The sequence below is a fragment of the Stegostoma tigrinum genome, chromosome 11 (assembly GCF_030684315.1).
Source record: "Stegostoma tigrinum isolate sSteTig4 chromosome 11, sSteTig4.hap1, whole genome shotgun sequence".
NCBI classification, from domain to species: domain Eukaryota; kingdom Metazoa; phylum Chordata; class Chondrichthyes; order Orectolobiformes; family Stegostomatidae; genus Stegostoma; species Stegostoma tigrinum.
This window is the reverse complement of record NC_081364.1, coordinates 12,232,379-12,247,023: the sequence shown is the minus strand read 5'-3', so window position 1 is coordinate 12,247,023 and position 14,645 is coordinate 12,232,379. Positions and strand designations below refer to the sequence as shown.

Below are 14,645 nucleotides of genomic sequence, written 5' to 3'. Positions count from 1 at the left end.
TCTTCCTTCTGTGGAAGTTCATAGAATGATTGTTCAAACCCTTGATGAACACTTGTTTCCTAGAATTGCTGTTTTTTACTTAGTTTAAAATAAAAATTGCCAATGTTTTCCAAATAGTTATGTCAGTGATTACATTTTCCATTAATGGCTGTCACTTCATACTGTTGTGCCTTTGCCACTCAAAACCCCTCCTTTTCAAGCACTGGTGCCTGTGTGTTCCATGAATTTTTAAAAATCATTTTCTAATGTGTAGTTTTAATCATCATCTTCTGTGTTTTCTAATACTAATTGCAATCAGTATTGACTAGTTACATAAAGTTTATATAAAAATTTCTAACAGAAGCAGTCTGTGTTGACCCCAACTGGTCTGCACCACACTATAGTTACTAGTGGTGTACCGCAAGGGACGGTGTTGGGTCCACTGCTGTTTGTCATTTTTATAAATGACCTGGGTGAGGGCGTAGAAGAATGGGTTAATAAATTTGCAGACGACACTAAGGTCAGTGGAGTTGTGGATAGTGACGAAGGATGCTATAGGTTGCAGAGAGACGTAGATAAGCTGCAGAGCTGGGCTGAGAGGTGGCAAATGGAGTTTAATGCAGACAAGTGTGAGGTGATGCACTTTGATAGGAGTAACCGGAATGCAAAGTACTGGGCTAATGGTAAGATTCTTAGTAGTGTAGATGAGCAGACAGATCTCGGTGTCCATGTACACAGATCCTTGAAAGTTGCCACCCAGGTTGACAGGGCTGTTTAAGAAGGCATACGGTGTTTTAGCTTTTATTAATAGAGGGATCGAGTTCTGGAACCAAGAGGTTATGGTGAAGCTGTACAAAACTCTGATGCGACCGCACTTGGACTATTGCATACAGTTCTGGTCACCGCATTATAAGAAGGATGTGGAAGCTTTGGAAAGGGTGCAGAGGAGATTTACTAGGATGTTGTCTGGTATGGAGGGAAGGTCTTACGAGGAAAGGCTGAGGGACTTGAGGCTGTTTTCATTAGAGAGAAGAAGGTTGAGAGGTGACTTAATTGAAACATATAAAATAATCAGAGGGTTAGCTGGGGTGGACAGAGAGAGCCTTTTTCCTTGGATGGTGACGGCGAGCACAAGGGGTCATAGCTTTAAATTGAGGGGTGAAAGATATAGGACAGATGTCGGAGGTGGTTTCTTTACTCAGTAGAAAGGGAATGGAACGCTTTGCCTGCAACGGTGGTAGATTCACCAACTTTGGGTACATTTAAGGCGTCATTGGATAAGCATATGGACGTACATGGAATAGTGTAGGTTAGATGGGCTTGAGATCGGTATGACAGGTCGGCACAACATCGAGGGCCGAAGGGCCTATACTGTGCTGTAATGTTCTATTGTCTATTACATAGAACATAGGTGCTGGAGTAGGCCATTCGGCCGTTCGAGCTAGCACCACCATTCATTATGATCATGGCTGATCATCCACAATCAGTATCCTGTTCCTGCCTTATCCCCATAACCCTTGATTCTACTATCTTTAAGAGCTCTATCCATCTCTTTCTTGAAAGTATCCAGAGAGTTGGCCTCCACTGCCTTCTGGGGCAGAGCATTCCATATATCTCCACTCTCTGGGTGAAGAAGTTTTTCCTCAACTCTGTTCTAAATGGCCTACCCCTTATTTTTAAACTGTGTCCTCTGGTTCTGGACTCACCCGTCAGCGGAAACATGCCTCCTGCCTCCAGAGTGTCCAATCCCTTAATAATCTTATACGTCTCAATCAGATCCCCTCTCATCCTTCTAAACTCAAGTGTATACAAGCCCAGTCGCTCCAACCTTTCAACAGATGATAGTCCCGTCATTCCGGGAATTTACCTCGTGAACCAGTCTCCTTCCATTTAATCCGCATGATTGTCCTCTTTCAGTGTATTTTTTTTTCTATCCCTTTATTTTCTTGTGTCCTTTTTTGAGATTCATTTGGGAAGCATAAAGTATTTAACTCCACTACTTCCTGTAGTAGCAAGTTTCACATTCTATTCATTCTTCTTTCAAAAATAAAGTTCTTCTTAATTTCCTTTTGGATTTATTAGTTCAGTAACTATCTTGATCTTTTAGCAAATTCAGAATTGGAAGCAAATGGTCCGGACTGGCAATATTCTCTCCACGTATCCACTGAGACCACCTGGGCATCCCCCACAGGTTCAGAGATAATGGGAACTGCAGATGCTGGAGAATTCCAAGATAACAAAATGTGAGGCTGGATGAACACAGCAGGCCAAGCAGCATCTCAGGAGCACAAAAGCTGACGTTTCGGGCCTAGACCCTTCATCAGAGAGGATCCTCTCTGATGAAGGGTCTAGGCCCGAAACGTCAGCTTTTGTGCTCCTGAGATGCTGCTTGGCCTGCTGTGTTCATCCAGCCTCACATTTTGTTATCCTCCACAGGTTTTCTGGTCTAAAAAAATGGGGAAGGAAAAACAATTTTTCAACCTTTCTTAATAGCAATACTATCCAACTCATATTACCATTTTTGAAAATTTTTATTGTATTTTCTGCACTGCCATTTTTAATTTCCTCACTTTCTATGTTTCCTCTATTCAACTATCCTTTTTTATCCCTACATTTTCCTTTCTCTTTTTTTCTTTTATGGCCACTTGCTGTCCAGTTACATGAAATCTGAATCCAAATAGTATCTTTTGTTTTTGGCCTATGATTTGCAAAAGAGAGCCTTTCAAAAAAACTATTTGAAGTTTAAGACTAAAATGAGTGATTTCAGTTCTCTGAAATTTAAAGTTTTGACAAAATAAAATTTAGAATGATCTTCAAATGGATTTTCTGGTGAAAACTTAATAGTGATGTTTTAACAGTCTTCTTTTTATTACAATTGCTTCTGCAATCAGTCGATTTTAGAATAGCCAACATGCTGCCAGAGGCTGCGGTGAGAAGTAGGGATATTTTCTCATCTTTGCAGTTGATGAGATTTTTCATTTTTTTAATTGCAGATTGAATGAATGCATAGAAATGGGAATAGGCTATTCGATACCTATGCTTGTGTTATGATAGTCCAATTCTGGTTAATCTGTGCTTATGAACCTTTTGCTCAACGCATGTTGGTATTCTTGCCCAACAAAATTATTTTCCTTTTGTTTTTTGAAGCAATTGAACGAGAATATATTGGTAAAAGAATTCCAGACTTGCAATGCTGAACTCCTGATTTCAGTCTGCCGTGCATTTTAGTATGGTGCTCCCTCATTCTGGTCTAGGATAGTTGTAGAGAAGCTATCAAATTCCCATATAATTTCTTGCAGTTTATTCCAACATCTTAAACCGTCAAACTTGAGTGAAAATCAAGCTTATGCAGCCTGTCTTTATCATTTAACCCATGGCAATCCATGTTTCGTTTCTTGTGAATCCTTTCTTTCATCTCCGACTGAAGTACCATTTCTGAGGTGTAGTGCCTAAAATTGAATGCTGTTGTCCAAATGAGTTTTGACCACATGTTAGCTCAACCTCAAATGACATCATGATCAACATTCTTTTGGACTTTTTTTCCCACTTTTGTAGGGGTGCATTAGTTGTTGATCTGTAAACATGGGGTCCTAAATCCCTTTCCCCTTCTGCAATTCCTCCTCTGTCTTCATCTAGGAAACTATTCTAATCTGTTTCTCTCATCCAAAATGTATTTCTTCACATTGAACACTATTTGCTGTAATTTTGTCCACTCACTTTTTTTTTCCCCCTTTTAACTTTCTAGTTGGTCTGAAAAGAAAATGCCATGCTTTAAGAGACATGCTGTTTATATTTTTTAAGGGTTGCTAATTATTTAGAAGTTTACTTCAATTCCAGTAAAGAAGTCTAAAGAACCAGTTTAGTATAACTTTGATCCTTTTCAGAAGTAAAATCTGCTTTCTTTTTAAAAACAGTTTATTTCTATAAACCTTATCCATCATAGCCTTTTAAATTAATTTTCTTAACCAACAATCTTTCAGATATACCTTTCTATGGGATGTAGAAATAGCTTGAAGATTGCTGGTGAAGTAGCAAACAATATTTTTGGGGAGGTTAATACAATTGTTGTACTGCCTTTTCTTTGTCATAGTCTATGACATGCAGCCGTATAGATTAGCAAAGCCGTCCAAATTATTACATATCTAATTGGATTGAAATAGAAGCTGATTTTTATCTTGGCTTTAGAAGATATAGAGTTATACTCACGAAAATGTAAGCAAGGACGAAGAGTAGGTATATGGCCCTTTTTGAGCTTGTTCTGCTATTCAGTAAGATCATGGTTGATCTGATTTTTAACCCCCAGTTCTAAATTTGGTAATCAACAATCTACCTCTGCCTTAAAAATATCTAAAGGTTCTGGATCCTCTGTCTTTTGAGAAACAGAAATCCAATGACACTCAACCTGGAGATTATTAATGTTACCTTTTGTCTCAATTGGATGACCACTCTTTCTTCTGTTTAAAACTATGACCCCTAGTTCTAGACTCTATCACACAAGAAAATCTCCTTTCCATATCACCTGGTGAGGACACCTCGGGAACATGTATGATTTAATTCTGACTTTTAAAAAATTCACTGCCTATAGACCTAGCTTGTCTAGCCTTTCCTCTTATGAGGAAATCTGCTCATTCCCAGTATTAGTAAACCTTCTCTGAACTGCTAATGCATGTATTGTTCTATAAATACACTGACCCATTCTGCACACAGTAGCCCAGATGAGGTCTCACCAATGCCCTGTTTGACTGAAGCATAACCTTCCTTCTCTTGCATCAGTTTTCCTTGCAATAGAACAGAACATTCTATTCACTTTCCTGGTTACTGAGCTGATATGAAGTATACATGATGTGGGCACCTCTGGTGCAGCCACCTAAGATTTTAGTAAGCATGGCGGTGTCTGTATGTTGCTTATACCCAAGAGACTGTTAGAGATTTCATTTATTTTGAAGTTGATGTCAACTCAGTCCAAAATCTGAAAGTCTGCGTTCACCTTCATCATATGGCCATTTTATACCACCATTCAGTCTTGTAGCTCGTAATTTATATTGGAGCTTGGTTAGCTTAGATGGCTAGTGTATGGCATGGGATTGCACTGCTTCTGTTCATTCCTGGTACTTACTGTAGTAGATTTTGGGGCCTGTAAACTCCATCATGCTTCATGATGAGATTGTGTGCATGAGTCATGATTAGCAATCCTCTGACCGTGATCCTATGTAGAGATTGTGGAAGTTCTGTCTTGTAGAAATTACCCCAGTTGTGTGTTCCATTGCAATTTATATGTAATCTACAGTGTGGAAACGGCTTAACTAGTCTGAGCTAATGTTTCCCGAAAAATATCTAGGCTCTTCTTCCAAATTCCACCTTCTAACCGGAATCTTCCTGGGGCAGCAGTGGCAGGGATGGGAATGGAAACTGAGAGTGGGGAGAATGAGTTGTATTCAGCAACCCATGTGGCAGTTCAACCCTTGTGAAATTCCATGTGTGTGTGTGAGAAAAATAGGTACCATGTTGGTTAGACCAAAGCTAACTTGCTCTGACACCAACTATTTGGACCCAGGACTACAATTTCTTGCATTTATACAGCTATTCATGTGGTTAGATCACCACCTGCAAAGCATTTCCAAGTTTTTTTTGGGTAGTACAGATACTGTTGTTTATACAGATGCCTAGAATTATGAATTATATTCTGCACAGAAACTGGTCCAGTGGGTAGTACCGTAAGCAGCAGAAGTGCCTGGAGGAGGATACTTTTAATGGCTCTTTTGGTTCCGCATGCCATTTCTTTCTGGTTCTGACATACACTCCACCCATTTGAACCAGTATCCAGGGTTGCTTAGCAGTGATAAGTATTCTGGAGGTAGTGAAAAGAACATACTAACTTAAATAGTAAGTATATTTCAGCCATTACTGTTTTGTTTTTCCAGCTTTTGTTTTGTATCGTTTTATTTTCTCATGAGTTTCTGAGCCAAAAGTTAAGATTTCTCCTCCAGTGTCTGTACTGGCTTGAATAGGTTTTTTGATGGAAGTGACCCTTACTCTGATATGTCTAGAATCTAGAGGAATGCAGGTTAGGCTGTACAAACATCCCCTGTTCACACCTGAGGGTAAATGCTTTATTTTAGCAGAACAGATAAGTTGCAGTAGTAGATTTCAATGATGACACTAAAATAAGCGGCTACATTCTGTAAGTGTTAAAACACTTTTTGTGATGTAAACCACGAGTTATTCTCTTTCTCTAAAAAGCATTAAAAGACTACACTGAAATCAATTTTGAATATTTAATTTTAAAAATGCCACTGATTTGTCAAGGCAAAATGGCTAACAGGCTTTGGGCCCAAAGTATAAAAACCAGTTAATGTGTTTGAACATTTCTTTTGTGTTAGGAGTGCTTTGCAGGGACTGGATGGGGATGACTTTTGGCAGCTGTCCAGTAAATATGTTTGCTTGGAAATCTGTGGTATGAAGAGTTATTTTGTTTAAATTGCATACGTGTTTTACGTGGTTTCTGAATTTTCAGTCAGTAGTGAACTTGTTTGTCTTTAGAGTGATCAGTTTGTACTGTCTACAGGGTAACAATATGAAGAAAATTTTAAATCTGTGGGAAGGTTTTGTTTGCATATTTCTGAAGTACAAAGTCAAATGGCAAAATCTTGCAAAAAAGAAAGGAAATGTTCTGAGTTTTTACACTGAAAATTAATTGTGTAAGTTGAGCAATACAATGCTAACAATATTTTTGTGATACTTCTGGATTTTGTTTGCTGTTCCAACTTCTGTTTCTATGTAACCAGCTGAAAATGTTGCTTTGTATCTACTAAATAGTGCATTCATTTAACAATTTTGTTTGTTACTTTTTTTAACCTTGCGCTGTACTTGGCTTGAATTGTTAATTCTCTTGTGTACAGAGAATAGATTTGCACGATACTTCAGTATCTAAGTTCTTCAATTCAGAATCTTTTGTCAGACAAATTTTTTGCCAAGAAACACACTTATAGATGTGAACAAATAAATATTTTCTATCACAACTGACTTACGAAGTGGTTGGAAAGCCTTTTTAAAATCCAGGTTTGGCCCAAATATTTCTAATTATGCTTTGTCGAGAAATTGGAAGCTTCTTTTTGAAACTAAAGATTGTTTCAAGATTGGACTTTTAGTGTTTGAGTATTAGATCAGCATGCAAGAATGCTATTCTGTACCCCATTGCTATAATATGATCCCAACTTGTGAAGTTTTAAAAATATTTAATGTTTGGTATCATTCACCTGGCCCCTTGAAATATTCTGTGCAATGTTAGGTTGCCTCTGGAAACCACCTCTTACTGTCCAGTTGAGAAGAGCAACTGGAGAAATCCTTTGTTTCTGCCAGCTGATAGGATCTTTTTAATTTGCTGCCTTCAGTGCTTCCTGGCCTTCGATTATTCATTGCCATGCCAGTGTAAGGTCATGATTAGTGACCTCATGAATAGAGAATCTACAGAAACCTGTGTGATCACCACAGTATACCGATGCTTTGAAGTACTACGCTAGTGTGTCACCCATGGTTTTTCAAAGACATTACATCCGTTAACAGCATTCATTGTGTTTCCTGAGAACTGTCTAAGCCTTTAAACCAGAAACCTTTTAATTATTATCAAGCAACAAATGTGTGCCTGAACAAATGATACTTCTCATTTATATGCAGTAAAAGTATTGGCAACTATCTTATCCAGTGCTGTATGACAAGTACTTTTGTGGTGAATGAATGATGTATGAACAATTCCAAAGTAAAGCAGATAATTGGGTATGTGGGAGCAGAACTGAGCATACAGGTTATGAGAAAGGCTAAGGAAAATTTTACAGTCTGTATTAAATTTTGTTATTCCCTCCATGTTTCCACACGCAGGTCCCACTCAAAATCCAAATGCAAGTTTTTCTTTACAATTTTTAGTGAATTTACAAATTAAGATCTCAAATATCTGCAGTTTTTAAAAATAAAAATCTCCTTATTGTTGGAATGGTATATATTTAAGAGAATTGATTTTTGTCCTTATTTGCTCTTAACTGTAATTTTCACTTTTTTATAGTGATGGCTGCCATACGCAAAAAACTGGTTATAGTTGGTGATGGTGCCTGTGGGAAAACATGTCTACTCATCGTCTTCAGTAAAGATCAGTTTCCCGAGGTGTATGTTCCAACGGTTTTTGAAAATTATGTAGCAGATATTGAAGTAGATGGAAAACAGGTTTGTAATAAATGATTATGGTTCTGTTGTTTGCATAATAAACACAGTATCATTTGCAAGATTTTTAGTTACCATGTTGTATTACCTGGCCAGAATTGTGTACCTTTCCTCGTACTGATAGTTAAATCTCAGTTGGGTGGACTGTGGAAGGAGCTAGTGGTTGAAACATTGAAGAAAGTGCTAACAAAGTTATTTTCACCACAACTACGTGTGTAAATCTACGTCTTCTACTTGGAAACAAGAGAAGAATAAATACCTCTTTCGCCTCGTGTAAGACCTAAGATATGGAGCAGAATTGTGCCATTTGGCTCATCAGTCATGGTTGATATGTTTCTTGACTGCATTCCCCTGCTTTCTCCCTGTAATCCTTGATCCCTTTACTAATCAAGAATGTATTTATCTCTTGTCTTAAATACACTCAATTACTTAGCCTCCACAGCCTTCTGTGACAATGACGCTGGTCTGAGACTTTCCTACTTGTGGAAACATCTTGTCCTCGTCCACTGTATCCAGGCCAGTTGGTATTTAAGTTGCAATGAGATTATGTTCTCTTCCTTCAAGTCCTTCTGCCTCCCCACGTTGCCAACTGACCTGTCCTTCCACTTATCTTTGTCATTTCTAAGCTTAGCAACAGTGCCCTTGGTTCCTTCGTCCAGATCATGATATATAATGTGAATAGATATGATCCCAACATTGACCCTTGCAGAACTCCAAGTCACTGGTTGCCATCCAGAAAAGGGCACTTCATCCTTGAATCTATTGGCCAATCCTCTGTGAGTTCCAGTACCTTGCCCCTAACACAACGGGTTCTTATTTAGTAGCCTCCTGTGCGGCACCTTGCCAAAGGCCTTCTGAAAAATAGATCACAGCCACTGACTCTCCTTTGTCTAACTTGCCAGCAAGTTAGATTTGCCTCCAAAGAATCCTAAGGTATGAGCTTTTCCTTGGCTAAGCCATGCTGGCTCAGCCCTATGTCACTATGCACTTCCAAGTGCTTTGCAATCTCATCTTTAACAATGGACTATTAAAATCTTGCAGCAACCAAGGCCAAGAATATGGCTATTATTTCCTATCTTCTGCCTCCCTCTCTCCCCTTTTAAACAGGGGTTATTGCACTAGGCATTTTGCAGTCCTTTGAGACCCTCCCTGACATCACTGATTCAGGTGGTGAGGTCATATTTTATAATTCTTGTGTTTTTGTTTTGCACGAATGTTACTTTTTTGAGCTAGTAGCTGTGATATTTTTGCTCCCCTTCATATGTCTTTGTGTAGCAGAATGAATGATTCCGGAATCAATGTCAAGATTACTTAGACTTGTAAACAACTTTCAGCACAGAAATGGGCCTTCCAATTCAGTTAATCTTTTTATGCTCTGCTCGGCTCTCCTCCCAAGCCTCCTCATCCATCCCTAACAACATATATTTCTATTCTTTAGTGCCTCCAAGTTTATTTACTGTTTATTTTCTGCTATTTGCCTCAGTTACTTTCTCTGTGGCAGCAAGTTTCACATTGTAACCATGCTGTGCTAAAAAGCACTTCTCTTATATTTCCTGCTGGAGTATTTGTGATCATTGTGCATTTGTCATCTGTAGTTTTGTGATGGAAATATGAAGTTGGTGGGTTGAGGCACACTAAGGAAATCTGTAACATTTCTGTGCTTTATCTGATTTGAGAAGTCTATCCTAACCAATGTCAAAGGAACTGTATTGTACCCTTCAGATATCAACCTCCTTGCTGAGCTTAATTTTTGAACAATCTCCACTAACTTGTAGCTCACTACTTTATTTTGAATGGCTAACAATGTTCACACTTGCTTTTATGTCTGGAAAATTGTGTTTCGCAGACACTTTAGAAAGATTACTGTTATACGAGAAACCAAAGGGCGGCACGGTGGCTCAGTGGTTAGCACTACTGTCTCTCAGCGCCAGGGATCCGGGTTTGATTCCGGCCTTGGGCGACTATCTCTGTGGACTTTGCACATTCTCCCCCATGTCGGCGTGGGTTTCCTCCAGGTGCTCGAATTTCCTCCCACAGTCTAAAGATGTGCAGATTAGGTGAATTGGCTGTGCTAAATTGTTCATAGGGCTGTGTAGATTAGCTGGGTTATAGTGAGATGCTTTTGAGGGTCAGCGTGGACTTGTAGGGCCGAATGGCCTGTTTCCACAGCGTAGGGATTCTATTCTATTCTAATAGGGTATGTTTCCTTGAGGAGGGTAAAACATTTAAAGTTTGACCATCAGTCCAGCATATACAGTAGCTCATGGAGGGAGAGTGGGGGGGGGGGGGGGGGAGAGAGAGAGGTTTAATTAATTCCACATTTAATATTGTGAAAATTGATTATTTTGTTCTCTAGGTCGAACTGGCACTTTGGGACACAGCAGGACAGGAAGATTATGATCGACTTAGGCCTCTCTCCTATCCAGATACAGATGTCATTCTAATGTGTTTTTCTATTGATAGCCCTGACAGTTTAGGTAAGAATTTACGTCATGTACTAGGTTGTATGTGTGTTTAATCTTAATCCTTACTATAGGTTAAAGATTGATTTGATACATCATTCTGGTTTGTTTATGTAGAAATTTCTACCCTTTTTTATTGAAGGGACATAATTTTTAATGCTGATACAAAACAAAGCCTATCAAATAAAAATTGATGCTATTATGTTTCTACATATAAGCTTTTTAATGATAAGGATTGTACACTTGAGAAGCACCCAACTTGCCACTTTGAATTTTGAGAGGTCTGTTTCCAGGTTTCATCATTCGTTAGTTGGTAATCTTACAGATATTACAAAAAATGTACTAATTTAAAGCTTGTCTTAGGTATACCACAGTTTTTGTGCAATATCGCAGTTTAATTCTGTTGTTGTGTCTCATGCAGAGTTTTTTTTAGTTATTCTCTTCAGCTTCTTTAGCTATGGCTGTTTAGTAATACTGTTGGTTTTGACTTCGTATTTTGCTGTTGTCCAAAATCTTGTTGGGAATCTTCATAACTTGGCATTTGTGTGTCATTTGCCTGGGAATTAGAAGCTGAATTAGTAATTGTACAGAAGAGGCCCTATGGGCCATGAAATCTGCGTTGACAAAAACTACTCTTAAAACGTACATTAGTCTTGTTTTGTAGCACTTGGCCATGATCTTAAACATTAGGACATTTCAAATACCTTTTCTAAAGGTTGTGAGCTTTCCTGCCTCAACTTGCCTTCCAGCTAGTGCATTCTAGATTCCCACCACCCTCCTGAGTGGGGGGGTGGGGGATCTTTCCTCAAATCCCCTCTAAACCTACCTTTCACCTGTTTTACGATGCCCCCCTTTTTATTCATCTCTCAACTAGGGGGAGCAGCTGATTTGTATCCATTCTGTCCATGACCCTCAAATGTTTACATTTCAAGCTCCCCCTCAGCCTTCTCTGCTTTAAAGAAACAATCTGAGCTGATACAGCTTCTCTTAATAACTAAACTACTGCATCCCAGGCAATACGCTGATGAATCTCCTTAGCACTCACCCCCATACAGTCAAATTCTTCCTGTAGTGTGGCGACCAGAACTGGCCACAGCTGTAATACTGAATACTGTACAGTAATAGCAAGGAAGCAGGTCTTTAGGTTATGGAAGTATATCGAACAATTGATTTGTTCATATAGGCAGGTCAGTGGCAAATGGAATTTAACCCTGATAAATATGAGGTGATGCACTTCGGACGAAGTCACAAGACCTGGGAGCATTCAGTGAAGCTCAGAAATTGAGTAGTCTTGGACTGCTTGCCCACAGATCCCTGACAGCTGCAAACAGGTTAGTCAGTAGTTAAGAAGGCTTACAGTTGTAGCATTGATCATTACAGGAGGGAGGTTATGTTGGTGCTATAAAAGTTTTCATGTCATCCAAAAGCTTGCTAATCATCCCCACGTTTTAAGCCCACCAACACCTCCCACTCCTTATGTCAAACTGCTCAAGAACCTCTCTCCTACTTCCCAAATTCCCTTCTCCTTCTTTTGAAGCATTCATTTACCACTCTGCTATTGTCTTCCAGCTTCACACATCTTGTCTGCATGGTCCCTGATGGGGCCCTATTCTTGCCCCGGCTATCTTGTTCCCCTTGATATATTTAAAATATCTTTTGGATTCTACCTAATCTTACTCACCATTGTTTTATTTAAAGTACACCTTTTTTTTCCTCCCTGTTGCCCCCACGCACTCTATACTCCATTGGGTCTTCCTGATTTGCTCTCTTTGTACATCTTTAAAGCATTTTTTTCCTTTCTCATCCAGTTTTGAATATTTCTAGACAACCAGTTCTGTTCTTGTTACTCCAATATTTCACCCCAAAGTTGTGTTTCTGTCTCCCTTTGGTCACATCCTGCCTTATTTTAATAAAATCTGCCTTTCCTAGTCCAAAACTCTTACAGGCAGTCTTTTTCTTATTTCATAACAAACTTGACAAATAATGATGCGGTCTCTATCAGTAAAATGTTCTCCCCAGTGTCACCCTGAACATCACCTGTCTTTATTTGCTAGAATTGAGTCCAGCACTTTCTACATGTTAATATAAAAAAAACTGACCTGCATACACTTCCAGGGTCAATAATCGGAGTATACAGATTTCAGAAAGATTGTAGGAGCAGAAGTAGACATTCAACCCACTTAGTCTGCTCCACTGTTCATTGAGATCATAGCTGAACTGATTCATTCTCAGCTTCGTTTTCCTGCCTTTTCCCATAACCCTTGATTCCCTTACTGATTCAAGGTTTATCTCAACCTTGCAAAAACTTAATGACCCAGGCTCGACAGCTCTCTGCAGTAAAAATTTCAAAATCCCACTATCACTGAGAATAAATTCCTCCTTTTAGCTCTCTTTTCAATAAGAGACTTTTTTTAATCTGAGATTATGCCCTCTAGCCCTGGACACTCTGACGAGGGGAAACTGCCTTTTCACATCTTTGTTGTCACATCCTTGAAGAACCTTTTTTGTATGTTACAGTAAGGTCACCTCTGGTTCTTCTGTGTTGCAATGAGTGCAGGCTCAACCAACTCAAACTGTCACTAGACAGTCCCTGTATTTTTTGTTATAAGCCTAGTGAACTTCCTCTGGACTGCCTCCAATGTCAATGCATCTTTCTTAGGTAAAGAGTTCAAAACTGTTTGCTGTACACCAGTTGTCGCAGACTAATGACTTGTATTGTTTTAGAAAATCCTCCATACTTATTTTATTCTGAAATAAATTCCATTTGCCTACTCTAATACCCACTGAACACTTCACGATTTTTGGATGAGGACTCCTACATTCCTGTTTGTAGCTTTCTTCAGTCTTTCTCCATTTCAAATAATGTTTAGCACCTCCAGTTCTTACCAACAAAGTGCATAACCTCACATTTTCCAAAACTGTATTCCATCTACCAAACTTTTGCCCATTCTAGCCTGTCTGTAACGCTGTACAGACACTTTGTATCATCCTCATCAATAGTGTATTCACTTTCTTCTTCCATGTCATTTATATTGTAAGTAAGTGTGACCCCAGTACTGACCCCTGTGTTACTCCACTTGAAAAAGATTGTCATTCTGAAAATTGGCTAACCAATTGGTAGCATCAATAGAGGACTGTCATTGTACTACCCCCAATACCATGGATTCTTTATCCTAAGTAACCTAATGTACAGTATCCTGTTAAGTGCCATCTGACAATCTAAATTTATTGCATCCTCTGGCTCTCTTTACCATTCTGCTTGTTATCATCCCAAATAATTCTTCTAAATTTATCAGGGAATATTTCCAATTTCATCAGATGTTAAGCTAATTGCCATGCAGGTACATGCTTTTTGTGTCCTCTTTTAAATTGCCAACATAACACCTTTTTAGTTTACAGTCTCCTGGGGCTTTTACAAACTCCACGAAATAATCTTCCACCATCTCTGTAGCAACTTCCTTTAATATCCTATTCTGTATTCCACCAGGTCCAGGGGTCTTATTGGTCTTTATTAGTTTCCCTAGACCTTCTCTCTAGTGAGAGTTGTTTTATTTCCTTTTCTTGCTTTTTCTCCTTGGATACTTACTGATTTTGGAATGCCACAAAGTGTCTTCCACCATGAAGACTGATGTAAAGTATTTATTCAATGACTCTACCACTAACTGCTATGCAATTATTGTTTCCCAGAGTTATCCTGTAAGGGGCCTATGTTCATTTTAGATTCTCTTTTCCTTTTTATATATTTAAAGCTCTTTGCTGTCCATCTTGATGATATTACTTGTAAGTTTACCCTTGAAGTTTATTGCATCCTTGTCTGTGATTTTTTTTTTTTGGTTGCCTTTTTTATTGGTGTTTAAAACTTTCTCAATTGTGCATCTTACTGGTATTCATTGAGACGTTGTTGGGCTTATTCAAGTTGATGCATTCCTTGACTCCCCTGGTTAACCGTGAATGAATAAATGCTCTAACTCTTAGAAAAAAAATGTACAAGGG

At 38.8% G+C, this 14,645-nt stretch overlaps 1 protein-coding gene across 2 annotated transcripts in view; it reads left to right on the top strand.

Annotated features, from left to right (window-relative positions):
• Window positions 1–14,645, top strand: part of LOC125460543 (transforming protein RhoA) — a 59,447-nt gene that overhangs the window by 39,328 nt on the left and 5,474 nt on the right. For both annotated transcript variants that reach the window (XM_048548099.2, XM_048548100.1), the window contains exons 2-3: window positions 8,036–8,193; window positions 10,547–10,667. In XM_048548099.2, the coding sequence (XP_048404056.1) occupies window positions 8,038–8,193; window positions 10,547–10,667 (277 nt within the window). In that variant the 5' untranslated portion in view covers window positions 8,036–8,037. The remainder of the gene's footprint in view (window positions 1–8,035; window positions 8,194–10,546; window positions 10,668–14,645) is intronic.